The 20,946-nt window shown below is 42.3% G+C and overlaps 1 protein-coding gene across 4 annotated transcripts in view; it reads left to right on the forward strand.

Annotated features, from left to right (window-relative positions):
* The window catches only part of CD163 (CD163 molecule), a 117,783-nt gene that overhangs the window by 12,208 nt on the left and 84,629 nt on the right, over positions 1-20,946 (forward strand). Inside the window, exons 7-16 of one of the 4 annotated variants that reach the window (XM_081587964.1) lie at positions 10,249-10,563; positions 10,661-10,975; positions 12,240-12,332; positions 12,414-12,728; positions 15,418-15,738; positions 16,496-16,804; positions 17,288-17,323; positions 17,528-17,635; positions 19,107-19,202; positions 20,316-20,368. In XM_081587964.1, the coding sequence (XP_081444090.1) occupies positions 10,249-10,563; positions 10,661-10,975; positions 12,240-12,332; positions 12,414-12,728; positions 15,418-15,738; positions 16,496-16,804; positions 17,288-17,323; positions 17,528-17,635; positions 19,107-19,202; positions 20,316-20,338 (1,931 nt within the window). In that variant the 3' untranslated portion in view covers positions 20,339-20,368. Of the gene's footprint in view, positions 1-10,248; positions 10,564-10,660; positions 10,976-12,239; positions 12,333-12,413; positions 12,729-15,417; positions 15,739-16,477; positions 16,805-17,287; positions 17,324-17,527; positions 17,636-19,106; positions 19,283-20,315; positions 20,369-20,946 lie in introns of those variants that run through there. The other 3 variants (XM_081587965.1, XM_081587963.1, XM_081587962.1) reach the window with 3 other exon arrangements.

Below are 20,946 nucleotides of genomic sequence, written 5' to 3' on the forward strand. Positions count from 1 at the left end.
ACAAACTCTGGAAAATTCTTCAAAGGATGGAAATACCAGACCATCTGACCTGCCTCTTCAGAAATCTGTATGAAGGTCAAGAAGCAACAGTTAGAGCTGGACATGGAACAACAGACTGGGTCCAAATAGGGAAAGGAGTACATCAAGGCTGTATATTGTCACCCTCCTTATTTAACTTCTATGCAGTGTACATTATGAGAAACGCTGGGCTGGATGAAGCCCAAGCTCGAATCAAGATTGCTGGGAGAAATATCAATAAACTCAGATAGGCAGATGACACCACCTTTATGGCAGAAAGTGAAGAAGAACTAAAGAGCCTCTTGATGAAAGAGAAAGAGGAGAGTGAAAAAGTTGGCTTAAAGCTCAACGTTCAGAAAACTAAGATCATGGCATCTGGTCCCATCACTTCATGGCAAATAGATGGGGAAACAGTGGAAACAGTGAGAGACTTTCTTTTCTTGGGCTCCAAAATCATTGCAGATGGTGACTGCAGCCATGAAATTAAAAGATGCTTGCTCCTTGGAAGAAAAGCTATGACCAACCTAGACAGCATATTAAAAAGCAGAGACATTACTTTGCCAACAAAGGTCCATCTAGTCAAGGCTATGGTTTTTCCAGTAGTCATGTATGGATGTGAGAGTTGGACTATAAAGAAAGCTGAGGGCTGAAGAGTTGATGCTTTTCAACCGTGGTTTTGGGAAAAGACTCTTGAGAGTCCCTTGGACTGCAAGGAGATCCAACCAGTTCATCCTAAAGCAAATCAGTCCTGGATAGTCATTGGAAAGACTGATGCTGAAGCTGAAATCCCATACCTTGGCCACCTGATGCGAAGAACTGACTCATTTGAAAAGACCCTGATGCTGGAAAAGATTGAAGGCGGGAGAAGGGGACGACAGAGGATGAGATGGTTGGATGGCATCACCAACTGAATGGACATGAGTTTGAGCAAGCTCCAGGAGTTGGTGATGGACAGGGAAGCTTGATGTGCTGTAGTCCATGGGCTTGCAAATTGTTGGACATGACTGAGTGGCTGAACTGTACTGAACTGAGATTGCCTATCTGAACTTTACTAGTTCTTCTTCTGGGGTTTTGTTTTGCTCCTTGTTTGGAACATGTTCCTCTGTTGCCTCATTTTGCCTGATTTGCTGTTTTCAGTTCTATGTAGCTGGTAGGTTGGTGACATTTCCCAACTTTGGAGAAATTACCTTCTATGGGAAATGTTCTATGCTCCCAGCAGCATACTCCCCTCTGGTTACCATAGCTATATGCTCTAGTTTGCCCCATGCGTTGACAGCACAAGTCCTTCTATTGTGGTTGGCTGACTACTGTCAGTGTTCTATTAGGCATGGCTGGCCCCTAGTTTGGTTGTTTGCTAGACCTGGCCTTGTGCAAAAGCTGCCAGTCACTGCTTGGTGGGACTGGATCATGGGGTAGCTGGTTGCAGAGACCATGGGTGTTTCAGAGCTAGTGCTGTTCTACAGTGAGTGTTGGGGAGCCAGTGTCCCCAGATCTAGTGAAAGCCTGCTGATGAGCAGAGCTGGTTCCTGGGGCAGCTGGCTGAGAAGTCCAACATGCCTCAGGGTTAGTGTCCACCTGCTTGTTGATAGGGCCAACGCCCAAGGGATCTTAGGGTTTGTGTTCACCTACTGGTGCTTGAAGCCATGTCCTGGGGCTAGTGCCAGTCCAGTGGCAGACAGAGTCAGCTCACTGGGGTATGGGGGTTGAAGCTGGAGCTCTGGCTGCAGGTCCCTGAGGGTCCTTGTGCTAGTGCCAGTTTCCTGGTATGTGGGGCTGAGTCCTGGCCCTCTGGTGGGCAGGGCCATGTCCCAGGGTGTCTGTGGGCTCAGGGAGTCTCCAGGCAGCTGATGAGGACAGTGGTGGGGGTGTGCGTCCCTGCCTGTTTAGTTTCTTGGCCTCAGGTGTCCCAGTTCTGGTACTGACAGGCTGGTGACTGGGTCTGGGTCTTGGTGCTAAATAACTAAAGGGAGGATTCCAAAATGACTTTTTCTAACACCAGTGTCTTCGTGGTAGAAGGAGCTCCCCAAAATGGCTGCTGCCAGTATCTGGGTCCCCAGGGTGAGTTCCATCACATCCCGCCTCTCCAGAAGGTTTTCCAAGATCAGCAGGTGGGTCTGGCCCAGGTCTCTTTCAAAGTGACTACTTCTGCCCTGGGTCCCAGACTGTGTGGGATTTTGTGTGTGCCCTTTAAGCGTGAAGACTCTATTTCCCACAGCCCCCTGGCTCTCCCAAAAGTAAGCACTGCTGGCTTTCAAAGTCAAGCGTCCTGGGGGCTTATCTACCTGGTGCAGGACCACTGGTTGGGGAATTCCTTGATCCTTGGGGAGAACCTCTGCAACTGCAATTATCTTCTTATTTGGTGGTCGCTTACCTGGGTCTATGGGTCTTGACTGTACTGTGCCCTGCCCCTCCTGCTTGTCTTGTTGTGGTTCTTTCTTTTTACCTTTAGTTGTAGAAGATCTTCTCTGCTAGATTTTGGTCTTTCTCATAAGCAGTTGTCACTTTGGTGTGCTCATGGGAAGAGATGACTCAGGATCTTCCTCCTCTGTCATCTTGGCTATGCCCTCTGAACATTTTTGTGTATTTCATGCAACCTCTTTAAAAAACTCAAAAGTGGTCTGTGATTGGCTAGTCTTATGGACAATCCCTAGCATTTTATGTTAATCACTTGTTGATAAGTGATGCCTTTTTAACAACAAGGCGTTCACCAAGAAACACCTAGAGCTGTTCACCAAGAAACACCTAGAGCTGTTCTTCCAAAGTAATTATCATATCCTACTAGACAAGAGGGCTTCCCTAGTGGCTCAGTGGTAGGTAAAGAATATGCCTACCAATGCAGGACACAGAGGTTCAATCCCTGGGTTGGGACGATCCCCTGGAGAAGGAAATGGCAACCCACTCTACTATTCTGCCAGGGAAATCTCATGGACAGAGGAACCTGGTGGCTAGAGTCCATGGGGTCACAAAGAATCGGACATGGTTTAACAACTAAACAACAACTGGACAAGAACAATGAGTTGCCCTGCAGGTGAGGGAGTGTGTTGCGGAGCCAATCAGTTAGACCAGGTTCTGCCCTCTGAGAAGCTGCTCTCTGTGTTCTGTCTTTCATGTGCCCAGGTGCTCTTCTCAGAGCAGTACTTCTTAGTGCATTGTTTTCATCGTCAGTTCTGTGCTCAGTTTCGAGAGTATATCCATCCAGAGGCTGCACACCTTTCACAACCCACTTCATGCTGATACTGATTTAGGGACCTTTGGGTTGCTTTAGGGTTGAGTATTCATTAACTGATATCAGTCACCCTCAAAATCAGCAAAATATTCTCTTCAAACTTAGTAGATTTCTACCCTATTTGCTTTAACCCAATGTTATGTGAAAGTAACCACCATCAAAGAATAAGTTATATATTTTGATCTATCCTGTGATCAGACCCTTCCTCTCAATTTATTAGCCACTGCCCTAAGGTCATTTGAAACCATGGGTTTGAGAGGGAAGGAGAGACCTAAATCCTGTCTTTGCTGGTAGGCTCATTGTCTTTATATGCAGAGCATCAATTTTATTTTCTGCTAAATCTGCAGTTTTATCACCACCTTAATTTAGGGGACAGGATACTTAAGTTTTTTTTTTTTTTTAGTTCTGTAAGTTTCAAATTATAGGACTCTCAATTAGCTATATCAAATAGCTGTAGGCAGCTTTCCTGGTGGCTCAGCAGTAAATAATCAGCTTGCAATGCAGGAGATGCAGGAAACTCATATTCTATCCCTGGGTCCAGAAGATCCCCTGGAGGAGGGCATGGCAACTGTCTCCAGTATTCTTGTCTGGAGAATCCCATGGACAGAGGAGCCTGAGGGGCTATGGTCCATGGGGTCATGGAGTCAGACACAACTGATGTGACTTAGCGTGCACACAGTAGCTGCAGGCAGAGGATGTCTCCCTCACAAAATTAGTATTTTTCCTTCCATTTTTTCTTGTAGTCTACTGACTTATAGTCTGAGCTCATCTCTTTCTTAAATGTTAAAAGTGGCAAGGAGGATTCATGCCGTGTCAACCCTCTTATTTTTTTCTTTTTTTATATACTTTCCCTTTTTTACACCTTTCCCAGTATGTTATCCATTTTTCATCTTTAGTGAGCATATAATTTTCTTTGCAGTGTGACATTTGTCCAGATATTTTACCATGGATAACAATACTTATTATCTTTCCAGCCTACAATATCTACGTCATTAGTATATTATACCCATGAATTCTCTTCAACCACATCCAAAATTTAGGTTTTATTACTAGAGTACCTTATTTGTGATAACCCATTCTGAATTATATAGGATTCTATTGGTGGTTTAGTTGCTAGGTCATGTCTGACTCTTGCGATTCAATGGACTGTAGCTTGCCAGGCTCCTCTGTCCATGGGCTTTCCCAGACAAGAATATTGGAGTGGGTTTCCATTTCGTTCTCCAGCAGATCTTCCTGATCCAGGGATTGAACCTAGGTCTCCTGCATTACAGGCAGATTCTTAACTGTCTGAGCCACCAGGGAAGCCCAAGATTCTATTTAGCTGCATATAATAAAAATCCAAAATAGCATAAATTTGCAACTTAACATGGGTTCCCTCCCTTTACAAAATCATATTTTTGTTTGCTATCTGCCATATGTGCACTTTGCTTTCTTTTGTAAACTCTCTTGTTATATTTCTGTAGCATTTGGAAACCCTTCTACTAATTTTGGGGCCAAGACTTTAGCTCTGTCCTTGTTTTTCTAGAAATAGAGTTTGTAATTTTATTTCCTGATTTACTTGATTCTTTCAGAAGATTTTCAGGAAAAAAATTATGGAAATACCATCTCTGTGTCTGTCAAGTTCAAACTACAAATTCCATAGTCTGTTTAAATTCTTAGACTTTTATAAAGCATAAGGCATTGTGGTTGATAGGGGCCAGAAAAATTCAGTAAAGCAGGAAGACTAGAAAGACAAAGCAATTGTTTACCCCTGACTTGTAGTTTAGACAAGCTAGCTACAAAGAGGTCTAAGAGTTTTGGGCACAAAATTGGTTTGAATCCCAGACATTTTGTTTGTGATGACTGTATAGGTGCTGTAGAGGACTTCTGAATGTAATAAATGATTCATCTGAATTTTGTTTTATTTTACTAAAATCTGAAAGATAATTTTGGGATTAGAATGAGCTATACTTTTTCGGAGTCTGGAAAGGATTAAATGATGAAAACACATTCAATTCAGTTCAGTTCAGTCGCTCAGTCGTGTCCGACTCTTTGCGACCCCATGAATCACAGCATGCCAGGCCTCCCTGTCCATCACCAACTCCTGGAGTTTACCCAAACCCATGTCCATCGAGTCAGTAATGCCATCCAACCATCTCATCCTCTGTTGTCCCCTTCTCCTCCCACCCCCAATCCTTCCCAACATTAGGGTCTTTTCCAATGAGTCAACTCTTCGCATGAGATGGCCAAAGTATTGGAGTTTCAGCTTCAACATCAGTCCTTCCAATGAACACCCAGGACTGATCTCCTTTAGGATGGACTGGTTGGATCTTCTTGCAGTCCAAGGGACTCTCAAGAGTCTTCTCCAACACCACAGTTCAAAAGCATCAATTCTTCGATGCTCAGCTTTCGTAATAGTCCAACTCTCACAACCATACATGACCACTGGAAAAACCATAGCCTTGACTAGACAGACCTTCGTTGGCAGAGTAATGTCTCTGTTTTTCAATATGCTATCTAGGTTGGTCATAACCTTCCTTCCAAGGAGTAAGCATCTTTTAATTTCATGGCATTAGTGCTTCTTTAAACTGTATTGTATCTATTACCAAACAAAAGGAAATACCTCTAATTTTTTCTTATATTTGTTCTTCATTTCTTCAGAAAGAAATAAACATAGATTCAGTTACTGATGTCAGGGAAAGTTTAATTTATTGATTAAAAGGGCTAAATCCAGGCACAAAAATTCAGTTAATGGCTTTTATGTTAAAATGCACTCATAGCACAGATGTGGAGAATGGACTTGTGGACACAGGGTGTGAAGGAGAGGGTGGGATGAATTGAGAAAGTAACATTAACATGTATACACTACCATGTATAAAATAGATAGCTGATGGGAAGCTGCTGTATAGCACAGGGAACTCAGCCCAGTGCTCTGTGTTGACTTGGAGGGGTGGGAATGGGGGGGTGGAGAGGGAGGAAGGTTCAAGAGGGAGGGGATATATATATATATGTATATATGTGTGTGTGTGTGTATATATATATATATATATATGTATGTATGTATATACTTATAGCTGATTCATGTTGTGTACCACAGAAACTAACACAATGTTGAAAGCAATTATACTTCAATTAAAAATAAATTTTAAAAAATGCAGTCATAGGCTTAACAGGAAAAAAAAATCCCCTAAAGTAGTAAATTATCCATATTCTAATTGCGTACTCAGAGTAAATGGTATAAGGAAGCCATTCTATGGTATAGACTAATGTGTTACTAGCAGACTTACGAAATAAAGCTCAGGATGGAGTCTCCAATTCACTTTTGGAAGAAGGATTTCTCTTTTGCCTTGGACTCAAATATTTTAGGACAAAAGAAATAAGAGGATATCTATTTGTTTTGCTTTTTTGAGGGGGAAGTTGTTTTTCATTGGGTGTGTTTTATTTGCTCGAGATCAGTCTAGAGAGAGGAAGAGGTTAAAAGAAAAAAATCTAAGAAACTGTTTTTATCCAAAGATTTAGGTCTGTCCAAGAGTGGAATAGAATCATATGAATAAGAGTTAATGATATCTTAGAGTAATTTCATGCTCAACTAATGATTCAACAAGATTAAACTCAACTCCAGTCACTGTGTTGTAGAGGCATTATTTGCTGTAAAGTCTTAGCTCTGTTTAGAAAGCAACATGTTATTCAACTCAAATTTGGATGGAACTTGCTCCAAACATATTGAATGGATAAGTGGTGAAATTTTTGCACAGTTGAGTTATTCTATACTGCTATAATAGAGAATATCATCAGATCTAGAACATTTTAGGAAATTGGCAAGGGCTGATGGTATATCTGTGTCATGCTGATAGTAATGTCAAGGGATCTTAAGAATTAGCGATATTAAAAAAAAAGGATTATTCATATTTACCAGCAGGCATTTCTAAAAGACTTATGCCTTTTAGAAAGCCCGATTCCATATGCCTCTTCTTTCTTTCCTCTCTTAAGATGAATTAAAGGAAACACTTTGTATCTTCCGTGTAACTTGAATTACCTCCAAGTTGCCAAGAGTTGGACACAACTTAGCGACTGAACAACAAATGTTGAAAGAAGCTCTTACTTATCTTGATGAGTGGCTCTCAACCTAGTGAAGCATGCCCTTAAAACCTGAGCTTCATTTCTTCAGCTTTATAGCTGGTGTGTCTTTTTTTACCTTTTAAAATCCAGCCATACTAAGTTATTCATAATCCCTCAATTAGATCATCCTGTCTCGTGACTGTATTCTTTAAATGCCATATCACATATCATTTACTTGGCAAACTTCTCATCTTTTTTTCAAAACTCAGTTCAGATTTATGGTACTCTTTATAGTTTTCTTACAAAGGCCCAAATAGAATTGATAACTCCTTCCTTAGTTTTGTATCTAAAACATGTATCTAGTTTTGGACTCATTATTTGAGCATGTATATCCTCTACTAAATTATGTGTTCTTGAAGGAGAGAGAAATAAGTGAAAAATTGAGCATCCTTGAAAAGAAGTAACTTTGTCCCCCAAACACAAGTTTGGGAAATATAAGTAGAGCAAAAAGTGTCTGCAGAGACACAGAAGCTTGAAAAAGCATCTTTAGGCTGGGTAACAAGTATGATTGGCAGAGTAATATATGTTAAGGCTTTTAAAATGACATCATAGAGTTTTTTCAAGTATGCTAAAATAATGCTTATTATGTCTCCTTAATTTGAATAGATGAGTGCTATTGGGGAAGCTGCCAAAGTTTTCTGCTACAATTTCCTCAAAAAAGAAAAAAAAATGGTGGTAATGATATCTACTCATTCATGGGAATCGCACAGCAAGTGATCAATGTATGTTAGCTACTATGGTTTTAATTATTATTATTAGTATTAGAATTATCATTCCTTACTGATAAACTGAACTCTGTGATAGATTTTTTAGCCCATCCAAATGCCTAAAATATTGTACAGTTCAGTTCAGTCGCTTAGTCGTGTCCGACTCTTTGCAACCCCATGAATTGCAGCACGCCAGTCCTCTCTGTCCATCACCAACTGCCAGAGTCTACCCAAACCCATGTCCATCGAGTCAGTGATGCCATCCAACCATCTCATCCTCTGTCGTCCCCTTCTCCTCCTGCCCCCAATCCTACCAAGCATTAGGGTCTTTTCCAATGAGTCAACTCCTCAAAACATTGTAAGTGCTTAATAATAATTGTTGAAAAGATGAATTATTGTGTACACAGTAAAGAAACATTGACTTCTCTTGAAGACAGAAATTGTGTGAAAATATTTGAAATTTGATATTTGTGGTCATGACATAAATTTATTGGAAAGAGGACTTAGAAGCAAGGAGACCACTTTGGAAGCTATTGCAAAAGTCTACATGACGTATGGTGACAAATTACATCAAAGTAGTGGCAATAAGTATGGAGAAAAAATATGCTAGAGAGTCAGTCAACAGGTACAGGGGGCTTCCACATGTGCAGTGTATTGTGAGGGTCAAGAGTCTAGGCTCTCTAGTATACTGCCTGGCTTCAAACCCTGTCCCTTCATTAACCTGCTGTGTGACCTTAGCAAATTACTTCACTTCTCTGCATTTTAGTTTCCTTGTCTGTAATAACTATACCCTAAGGCAATAATGAGGATGAAATAATGATTGCTAAATAAATACTAAGATGCCATATTTGTTGTCATTGTTTAGTTGCTAAGTTGTGTCTGACTCTTTACAACCCTATGGACTGTAGCCTGCTAGACTCCTCTGTCCATGGGATTTCTCAGGCAGAATACTGGAGTGGCTTGCCGTTTCCTTCTCCAGGGAATCTTTCCGATCCAGGGATCGAAACTGGGTCTGCTGCTGGGTCTCCAGGTGGATTCTTTACCACTGAGCCTCCAGGGAAGCCCAAAATGCCACATACAAATATACATATATAGTCCATTAGCACCCCACTCCAGTACTCTTGCCTGGAAAATCCCATGGACAGAGGAGCCTGGTAGGCTGCAGTCCATGGGGTCACTAAGAGTCGGACACGACTGAGCGACTTCACTTTCACTTTTCACTTTCATGCATTGGAGAAGGAAATGGCAACCCACTCCAGTGTTCTTGCCTGGAGAAACCCAGGGATGGCGGAGCCTGGTGGGCTGCTATCTATGGGGTCGCACAGAGTCGGACACGACTGAAGCGACTTAGCAGCAGCAGCAGCAGCAGCAGTAGGTGTTCACTTAATCTTCATTGCTATCATTATTACCATTATTTCTGAGGAGATAAACACAGGGGTTCAATTTCAGGTGATTCTAATTTGATCCTGGGTACCATTAATTGAACAAAGACTATGGTGGCCTTGTCAGTGCATAATTCATTCAATTTGGAACACCTTAAGTTCCAGATGTCCAAATAGATCTGCTTATGAGTATAAATTTAAAGAGAAATGTATAAATGAAAACATATTTACTGGCAGCTGAGAGAAAATGTTCACTGAGGAGATGAGAAAGCTGAGGACAGAACTTTGATTGGGGAATATGTGACAGGTTCTGATAAAGCACCGTCAGGCAGGAAGGAGGAAAAAACAGGGGAAAAAGAGTATCTCATGTATCAAGTGTGACAGATATCAAAGAAGAGGTCTGTTTTTCATTTTGGAAATAAGAAGTAGATATATTAAAAGTCTTTACCTAGAAGCACTTGAAATGGTTGGGGCAGACTCCAGATTGCAATGGGTGCATATAGTGCTAAAATGTAGCCAGAATGAACACACATTATCTGTGGGCTCCAACAAGATGGATAATACAGGCAAAATACTGAAAGGATAGAGTAATCATGCTCCAGAAATTATGGGTTCTAGGAGGCAAAGTTCCTGAATTATCTGATAGGGTGGTCCAGTGAAGGATGGGGAGGTCTGGAAATTGTTAAGCCCAACTGCAGGCAGAAAATCCAAGAGGAATAAATCGCTTCCCTTTCTCACTTTTGACTCCCTGCCTTACTCCCATCAGGAGGGAAGATCTTGGAATCATGTTCTCTCTCACCAAAATATTATTTTTCAGCCCACAGGGAACCCAGACTTGTTGGAGGGGACATTCCCTGCTCCGGTCGTGTTGAAGTGAAACATGGCGACACTTGGGGCACCATCTGTGATTCTGACTTCTCTCTGGAATCGGCCAACGTGCTGTGCAGGGAATTAGAGTGTGGCAACGTTGTCTCCATCCTGGGGGGAGCTCATTTTGGAGAAGGAAACGGAGAGATCTGGGCTGAAGAATTCCAGTGTGAGGGCAACGAGTCCCATCTTTCACTCTGCCCCGTTGCACCCCGCCAGGATGGGACGTGTAGCCACAGCAAGGACATTGGAGTAGTCTGCTCAAGTGAGACCCAGACAACATGTTCATTTTGTCCCCATATTGTGAAGAGGGTAGGGTTAGGTAGTCACAGACATCTTGTTAAAGCCCTGTCTCCTTCCAGGATATACAGAAGTTCGCTTGGTGGGTGGCAATACCCCGTGTGAAGGAAGAGTGGAGGTCAAGATTCTTGGGACGTGGGGATCTCTCTGCAACTCTCACTGGGACATGGAAGATGCTCACGTTTTGTGCCAGCAGCTTCAATGTGGAGTTGCTGCTTCTATCCCAGGAAGAGCACCTTTTGGGAAAGGAAGTGGGCAGCTCTGGAGACACATGTTCCACTGCACTGGGACAGAACAGCACATGGGTGATTGTCCTGTAACTGTTCTGGGTGCATCACTGTGTCCTGAAGGGCAAGTGGCCTCTGTAATCTGCTCAGGTAAGAGAATAAAGGGCATCCAATGAGGAGCCTCCCCCATGGTGATGTGCCTTAAGAGTGGGTATAAGCAGGCGAAGGAAAGAGTGGGACGAACTGAGAGAGAAACATTGATGAATATACACTTCCATGTGTAAAAGAGTTAGCTACTGGGAAGATACTGTTTAACACAGAGAGCTCAGTTCATTGCTCTGTGATGACCTAGAGGGGTGGGATGGGGGTTGTGGGAGGGAAACTCAAGAGGGAGGGGATATATGTATACTTACAGCTGATTCATGTTATTGTACAGCAGAAACTAACACAACATTAAAAAGCAATTATACTCCAATAAAAAATGCCGTATGATAAACCACGATGGAAAAGAGTATTAAAAAAAGAATGTGTGTGTGTGTATATATATATATATATATATATGTATGTATGTATAACCGAATCACTTTGCTGTATAACAGGAATTAACAACATTGTTAATCAACTATACTTCCAAAAAAGGAGCAGATGTACCTATAGCAAAGAATGGAAGTAAAAGGAAATGATCTACTCTAAGAGATTATGAGAAGTGTACCAGAATATTAACTTCATTTGTCTTTTTAGTGGGAAAGTAAACTTGATTTTCATGGACCTCATAGTTACATAGAGCTTATGTGTGGGGGTCAGTTGCTCAGTCGTGTCTGACTCTTTGCAACCCCATGGACTTTGCTCACCAGGCTCCTCTGTCCGTGAGAATCTCCAGACAAGAATACTGGAGTGGGTAGCCATTCCCTTCTCCAGAGGATCTTCCTGACCAAGGGATTGAACCCACGTCTCCTGCCTTGCGGGCAGATTCATTACCATCTGAGCCATCAGGGAAGTGCATTTAGGACTTACCATGTAACTTCTCAGGCTTCCCAGGTGGTGCCAGTGGTGAAGAACCCAGCTGCCAATGCAGGAGACATAAGAGACACAGGTTTTCCCTGGGTTAGGAAGATCCCCTGGAGGAAGGCATGGCAACCCACTCCACTATTCTTGCCTGGAGAATCCCATGGATGAGGAGCCTAGTGGGCACAGCCCATGGGGTCACAGAGAGTCAGTCACAACTGAAGTAACTCAGCACAGGCACACATGTGCCTTCTCAGAGGATCTGATTCATTCTTAGCCTGGTTGACCCAGACAGCTTTCTCTAAAGCTATGTTTGTCCTGAGTTCATCCATCTAACACACCAACTGACCTCCTCTCTTCACTCCATCCTTTTGTATCTTTTGTGATGGATAATGTTTGGTGCTTTCAGGAAACCGGAGTCAGACACTATATCCATGCAATTCATCATCTTCGGATCCGAAAAGCTCTGTTGTTTTGGAAGAAAATGGTGTTCCTTGCATAGGTGAGAATCGGTGGCCAAACTATGAGAATGATCTCCAAATCCTCAAAAACGCATTAATCACTGTTTCATTTACTCTTTCAGGGAGTGGACAACTCCGCCTGGTAAATGGAGGTGGGCGTTGTGCTGGGAGGATAGAGGTCTATCACGAGGGCTCCTGGGGCACCATCTGTGATGACAGCTGGGACCTGGATGATGCCCACGTGGTGTGCAGGCAGCTGGGCTGCGGTGTGGCCATTAATGCCACGGGTTCTGCTCATTTTGGGGAAGGATCAGGGCCCATCTGGCTGGATGAGGTGAACTGTAATGGAAAAGAATCTCGCATTTCTCAGTGCCGTTCCCATGGCTGGGGGCGGCAGAACTGCAGGCATAAGGAGGATGCAGGAGTTGTCTGCTCAGGTGAGTTCTGCAAAATTACAACTGGGTACAGCTATGGAAGAAATGGCTGAGGTGGGGTTGTGGGTAGGCAGGATATTAATCTGAGCAAACTCCTTGAACTACAGGTTCAGAGGGAACAATTGTGAGATTCAGGCTGCCAGAAGTGTGGATCTGATGCATAAGTGCAAGCTCATGTGCAAAGTGGTCTTTGCTGGTGGCTCAGTCATTAAAGATGCAGGAGACCTGCATTCCTTCTCTGGCTGGGGAAGTTCCCCTGGAGAAGGGAATGTCTACCTGCTCCAGTATTCTTGCCTGAAGAATCCCATGGGCAGAGGAGCCTGGTGGGCTACCGTCCATGAGTCGCAAAGAGTCAGACATGACTGAGTGACTGAGCACACAGACACACACGTGCAAGGTAGTATGTAGTATGATATCAGAAAGAGGAAAATTAAGAAGTGAGTTTGCATGTCATGAAAATGACAGTAAAACTAATAATGAGAAATTCTTTTATAAACATATAGGTGCTGAATGTTGGTTAAGGATTCATTGTACCACATGATGATCACTGTATTAATGAAGTAGATTAAAAATGACAAGAAGAGGACTTCCTGGTGGTGCAGTGGTTGAAAATATGCCTGCCAGTGCAGGAGACATGGGTTTGATCTCCTGCCTGGCGAGACTCCACATCCGCAGGGCAACTAAGCCCATGCACCACAACTACTGAGCCCACCCTCTAGAGCCCATGCCCCTCAACAAGAGAAGCCACCAAAATTAGAAGCCCACACCCCGCAACTAAAGAGTAGCCCCAGCTCATTGCAACTGCACAAAGCCCATATGCAGCAATAAAGACTCAGGAGAGTCAAAAATAAATAAAACTTTTTTCAAAAAAAAAAAAAAGGAGAAAAAGAATGCTACAGATAAAAAGACCACCATGCCCAAGTAATTTTTCATGACAGACAAAGAATCACAATGAAACACTGCTCTTGTTTTATATACATGATAAGATATTGGAAAGCATTGTGAACTAGAAAAATGTACTCAATTGTAATGTATTGGGGGAAAAAATGGTGCTATGACTTAAGAAAGTGAAAAATTCTATATGTCAGATGTGATTTTGCTCTCACACTTAATGACGTAAATCTGGTAGAGGACATACAAAACAAAATTATCTCAGCTGGTAAAAAATCCTTTTGCAGTGCAGGAGACCCTGGTTTGATTCCTGGGTCTGGAAGATCCCCTGGAGAAGGGATTGGCTACCCACCTCAGTATTCTGGTCTGTAGAGTCGGACACAATTGAGCGACTTTCACTTTCACGTTTCAAAGTGTCAGAAAGGGCATTATTGTATTTTAAGGTAATGTGTACAAAACATTGGTTTTAGTGTCTGAGTATCTCACTAAATTTTAACTGTCAAGGAAAATTGTCCAAAAATGAACAGAACAGGGTTACAAAGTCAAAATTACAGTAATTTGGGGAGAAAAAACCCAAACTGTGTAATTCATAAAAGGCTCTGAGTAAGCTTTTGATTGAGATTTAGCTGTCAACTTAGAGTCACTGTTGGCATTTTCAGTTCAGTTCAATCGCTCAGTCGTGTCCGACTCTTTGAGACCCCATGAATCTCAGCACGCCAGGCCTCCCATCACCAACTCCTGGAGTTTACCCAAACCCATGTCCATCGAGTCAGTGATGGCATCCAACCATCTCATCCTCTGTTGTCCCCTTCTCCTCCTGTCCCCAATCCTTCCCAGCATTAGGGTCTTTTCCAGTGAGTCAACTCTTCACATGAGGTGGCCAAAGTATTGGAGTTTTAGCTTCAACATCAGTCCTTCCAATGAACAACCAGGACTGATCTCCTTTAGGATGGACTGGTTAGATCTTCTTGCAGTCCAAGGGACTCTCAAGAGTCTTCTCCAACACCACAGTTCAAAAGCATCAATTCTTTGGTGCTCAGCTTTCTTCACCGTCCAACACTCACATCCATACATGACCACTGGAAAAACCATAGCCTTGACTAGATGGACCTTTGTTGGCAAAGTAATGTCTCTGCTTTTCAATATGCTATCTAGGTGGGTCATAACCTTCCTTCCAAGGAGTAAGCGTCTTTTAATTTCATGGCTGCAATCACCATCAGCAGTGATTTTGGAGCCCCCCAAAAATAAAGTTTGACACTGTTTCCACTGTTTCCCCATTTATTTCCCATGAAGTGATGGGACCAGATGCCCCTTGTCCAAGGTAAGGAACAATGGCTGCACTTTGCTGTTGGCATTTTAGAGGTCCCTAATTACAAAATCCAGGACTAGAAAACCAGGAAGTATTTACAGAACAAATATTTTAAGAAAATCTACCAAATCATCCAGAAGTTACCAAAGAATTTCTAATAATGGCATATCCTGTTAGATCATGTTAGTGTTACTTGCTCAGTCATGCCCACCTCTTTGAAACCCCATGGACTGTACCCAGCCAGGCTGCTCTGTCCATGGAATCCTCAGGCAAAAATATTGGAGTAGGTAGCCATTCTCTTTTCCAGGGGATCTTCCCAACCCAGGGCTTGAACCCCAGTCTCCTGCACTACAGGCAGATTCTTTACCATCTGCGCCACCAGGGAAGCACATTGATCTATTTTTAAAAACACGCTCACATCAGAGTAAATGAAGAGAGTCCTCTGGATCTTCAGGAAAGATGCAAAACTGCTAACTATTTATTTCACCCCAGAGTTCATGTCTCTGCGACTCATCAGTGACACCAGCAGCGAGACCTGTGCAGGGCGCCTGGAAGTTTTTTACAATGGAGCTTGGGGCAGCGTGGGCAAGAGTGACATGTCTGCAACCACGGTGGGGGTGGTATGCAGGCAGCTGGGCTGTGCGGACAAAGGGAGTATCATACCAGCACCTTCAGACAAGGTGGAGAACAGGCACATATGGGTGGACAATGTCCAGTGTCCTAAGGGACCTGAAACCTTATGGCAGTGCCCATCATCTCCGTGGAAGAGGAGACTGGCCAGCCCCTCAGAGGAGACCTGGATCACATGTGCTGGTGAGCATCCGTGGGCCTGTATGACAATCTCATTCTGTTCCTCCCCTCTCATCTCCTGATCTAACTCAGCGAGAATGAGTAAGCTTTGGTTAACCCTATTCTACCTGGATGATGTAACTGGTTTTATTTATTTTTGGCCTTTAGGTACTCAGGATCAGTGACCATTTTCTCAAAGACGATCATACTCTGATGGCCTTCTCAAAAGTTTTATTCAGTTGTGCTTTCTCTGTGAACAAATTAGGATCAGAGAATATATATAATTCAGTATTTGACTATTGAGCTGTTCCATTTTTCTTTCAAATAATATCTTGTTACACTCAATGTAAGGAGAGAAGCAGTCAGAAAGATCAATCCTGAATTATTTCCCTGTTCTACACCTTCTTAAACTGGACGATTTCTATCTATCTGGTAGTTTGAGAGGATTTACACTGAGTTGGCCAAAATGTTCATTTGTCTATAATTACGGAAGAAAATTTTTGAACAACCTAATACATTTACAATGCTAACTTTATCTCATTGACTTTTCCTAAGTCACACTAATGTTCTAATGTCAGGATGAAATATTTAATACACCCAGTTTGTTGGAAGGACATGCACTTCCATGAAAGATGAATGTTGTAAAATTCCAAATGCACATTCAATAAGCAAAGTTTTAAAACAGATTTTTAAAAAAGAGTTTCAAATTTTTCTTTTCTCCTGTGACCTCCTGGGAGCTTTTATCGTCTCAGAAATGATCAAGGTGTCTCTGATTTTTCAGATAAAATAAGGCTTCAGGAAGGAACCACTAATTGTTCTGGACGCGTGGAGGTCTGGCATGGAGGTTCCTGGGGCACAGTCTGTGATGACTCCTGGGACCTTAATGATGCCCAGGTGGTGTGTCGCCAGCTGGGCTGTGGCTTAGCTCTGGAGGCAGGAAAAGAGGCAGCATTCGGCCAGGGGACCGGGCCCATATGGCTCAATGAAGTGAAGTGCAAGGGCAATGAGTCCTCCCTGTGGGATTGTCCTGCCAGATACTGGGGACACAGTGACTGCGGGCACAAGGAGGATGCCTCTGTGAAGTGCTCAGGTGAGCGCAAGGGGTCTGGAATCTCAGGCTGCGAGGAGAGGGTGGGCGGGGAAGTGCATTGTGTAAGGACCGGAAGTACCAACCCAGCGACCTGGTGAGGAGAGAATTGTGCATGTTGTTATACATTGGTCTTCAGACGGTCAAGAATCCGCCTGCAATGCAGGACACCTGGATTCGATCCCCGAGTTGGAAAGGGCAACCCACTCCAGTATTCCTGCCTGGAGAATTCCGTGGACGGAGGAGCCTGGCGGTCTACAGTCCTTGGGGTCGCAAAGAGTCAGACACGCCTGAGCGACTTTCACTGAAGAAAAGCATTTAGCTTACATGTATCCGTGTGAAGAGGGAGGAAAAACTAGGGGACTCTAGTTTTGGGTGGGAAGAAGTAGTTTACTTGGTTGAGAGGCTAAATCCTCAGACAGGAAACAGACGTAACTGTTCCGTATGTAACTCCCAGAATTGAGTCTCTCCTCTTTTCTCCTACAGAAATTGCAGAGAGCAAAGGATCATTAAAGGCTACAGGTATATCAAAGGGTTTCTGAGCGTGGGACCGATTGTCTGCATTATTTAGAATCCCTCTTATTAAGATGTTCTGGGTCAGAAGCTCTAAGAAGCTGAAATTCACTTCAGCAATCCTGTAGTTGACCTAGAAAAGGGATAGTAACCGGGGACCCAGGTCTTTTAGCTAAGATGTTATTACCTCTTGTGATGTTTCCCTGTGCTCAGGTCACTCGTCCGCTGTTGCACTTGGAGTCCTTGGGGTCATTCTGTTGGCCTTTCTCATCGCAGCCCTCTTGTGGATTCAGAGGCGAAGACAGAGACAGCGGCTTGCAGGTCTGAGCTAAATTATGGTGTCTCTAACGTTTCTATGGCATAAGAAGTTTCTTGGAATAATACAACAACAACAAAAAAATTAGATTCAAGTATCAAATGGTCAGAAAGAGGAAACCTAGAAGAGGTTTAAGCAGTTTCCCCAAAAGAAGAAAAAAAATTCAGAGAAGAAAAGGGGCACTGCTTGTATTGATGATTATTATAATGTAGCTATGGGCTTCCCTGGTGGCTCAGTGGTAAAGAATCTGCCTGCCAATTCAGGAGACAAGGGTTCAATCCTTGGGTCAGGAAGATCTCCTGGAGAAGGAAACGGCAATCCACTCCAGTATTCTTGCCTGGAAAATTCAATGGACAGAGGAGCCTAGCAGGCTGTATGTAGTCCATGGAGTTTCAAAAGAGTCAGGTTCGACTTAGCAACTAAAAACAACAGCAAATAGCCTATCTACCTTTTTAACTGGACGTTATAGAGCCGATTGTTTAGAATGAGTATACTTGTGTGGTTCAGGATGAATCCTTTATTGCCCAAATACTTATTTGCTCTTACTCTATACTTATTACTAAATTCACTGTTCTGCTAAGCAATATGCTAGGTTCTGAAGATGATTCAAACATGGATAATCCAATATTCTTGTCTTTACGTAATTTCCAGTCTAGCAAAAGAGATATATATGTAAACAAATAAATTGCAATGTATTATTATATAGTAACATGAATAAAGAACAAAGGGGGCCCAGAGAATAAATTAAGTAACTGAAAAGGAAATATCGGTGGCTTCTAGGAGATTTTGAGACAAATTTTGAAGATATAGAGCAAAGAACTTACTGAGGTGCATTTCAGGGAGAGAAAAAGATATTTACAAGTGTAAAGAAGCTTAAAAGATGGCACATTTGGTGTTTTGGTGGGGGTAAGTGAAAGGTGAGTTCAAGGACAGAAGTTCCTGATGAGGCTGAAGAAAGGGGAAGAAACAAGTAATGAAGTTCTGTATTGCTGGGTAAGAAGATTAACAGTCATTAAAGTGTATGGTATAGTGGACAGAGTAGTCAGGCAGGCTCTTAGAAAGTTCTGTTTGGACATCTGAGAGGCTGAAAGAGAACCACGCTATTGACAAAGATAGGATTTTGAAATAGTTGAGATGAAAGATGAAAAAGACTTTATAGTGAGAATGAACAGGAAAGGACAAGTCTTATAAAGATTTTAGACAAATCTCCAGTGAATTATGGAAGAATGCTGGCTGCCTTGGGAGAAGAAACTGGGTTGCAATAAGATGGCAACTGGATACCTGGTTTAGTTTCATTGCTATCGCATTTGTGTTTGCGGCATCACAAGGGGGAAGCTTGGTAGTAGAATGGAATGGAAACAGGATAAGAGCTTAGGTGATGATTGGGTGTGTTTGCACTGCTGGGAAAAAGCACACATAGGGAGGGAAAGTTTTATTATGCCCCCCTGACTCCTAACCTGTGACCTCTTTTGTCAGTTTCCTCGAGAGGAGAGAACTCTGTCCACGAAATTCAATACCGGGAGATGAATTCTTGCCTGAAAGCAGATAATCTGGACCTCTATAATTCCTCAGGTCTGTGGGTTCCTAGAGGGTCCATAGCCCTGGGGTTCAGACCAGTAACTGCAGTTGAGGCTGAGAGGCATTCTACTTAACATAGTAGTGGAAAGAAATCTCAAACATAATAGGAAGCCTGTGATGCACAAAAGGAAGAAAGGCAGGAATGAACTAAGCATTATTCTTAGAAACATTCATTATTGAATATTTAATAATGGATAAATATTCATTATTCATAGAAATTGCAATCATGAAGACCTGTGGCTAAGAGGTCCATGATAATTTCTGACAGAGGAACTGCATTGTAGAATATTATGACTTGCACATCTTTATATTAAAACAGAAACTAACCTTTGAAAGATTAAACATTTCATATCTCTGTCATAATTTCTTCCATTTCTACTTTCTGCTACGTTCCTTTCTCTAACTTACATTTTTCTGAACGTTTAAGCTTCCTGTGTCTTTATCCCATCAGAAGCTATTCCTATTCATGGGACTAGCCTTATTTCCCATTATATAAAGCTTCTTTCTTTATTCTCTGACTTCTGTTTAGCACCAGAGCACCAATTCTGCCTCTAGGAAGCATAACTCTGCTGGGTTGCAAAAAATTTCGCAAGGACTTCCCTGGTGGTCCAGTGGTTAAGACTTTGTGCATCCACAGCAGGGGGCATGTGTTCGATTCCAGAACTAATATCCTGCATGCCCTGTGGCTAAAAAATACAATGCAATGCAATACAATACAATACAATACAATAATAATAAATAATCTTTAAAAAACTCAATATCCACTTTATGAAGACTCAATGCCTTCTCAATATTCCTTACCATCTGAGAGGGATCTGCCTCACTTCTTCAGTGCAAAGTAATTGGTATTTGCCAAAACTAACTCAAAGAAATATATATAAGATATGGGAAAGACTTTTTGTGCCTCTTAATTGACACGGTTTGCCTTCCTAATTGTAAACAGTGTTTTTTAATGTTCAAAGAGCTTCTGAGGCACATGAGGGGAGGTCTGATTTATTTCCCAGTAATTATTTTCTTCCTTTCAGAAAATTCCAATGGGTAAGATGGTTTTAATGATGCTGGACTAATTTCTGTGTCTAAATCTCTTCCTATTTTTGGATGAAAAAGAAGATCACTTTGACGTACAATGAAAAAGAAAAAGGGAATTATAACCTGGTGAGGTAAGAAGAATTTATTCATCATTGCTCAAAGCAGTTACATTTCTTTTGAGAATGCCTCTGGTATTAAGAAGAAACAAAGGATGTATTTGTTTTAAAGTTAAAAAATAGATAAATAAACTAATTTAAAATTAAAAATAAAGAAAGAATGTATATACACATGTATGTCCATATATGTTTATGTTTGTATGTATATATTCAGAATATGCAACAGTTTTTTAAGAAATTAATTTTATTTGTTCATTTATTTTTGGCTGTGCTGAGTCTTTGTTGCTTTGTGCAGGCTTTCTCTAGTTGCCGGAAGTGGGGGCTACTCTTCATTGCAGTACACAGCTTCTCACTGTGGTGGCTTCTTTTGTTGCAGAGCTCAGGCTCTAGGGTGCACAGGCTTCAGTAGTTGCAGCATGCGGGCTCAGTGGTTGTGGCATGTGGGCTTAGCTACTCCATAGCATGTGGAATCTTCCCAGATCAGGGATGGAAACTGTCCCCTGCATGGGCAGGCGGATTCTTATCCACTATGCCATCATGGAAGTCCCTGCAACAAATTTTTATAAATATGACTCTTGTCCGTCCCTTAGTTA

Source organism: Giraffa tippelskirchi, chromosome 4 (assembly GCF_054371585.1).
Source record: "Giraffa tippelskirchi isolate mGirTip1 chromosome 4, T2T-mGirTip1v1.2.pri, whole genome shotgun sequence".
In the NCBI taxonomy this organism is placed as follows: domain Eukaryota; kingdom Metazoa; phylum Chordata; class Mammalia; order Artiodactyla; family Giraffidae; genus Giraffa; species Giraffa tippelskirchi.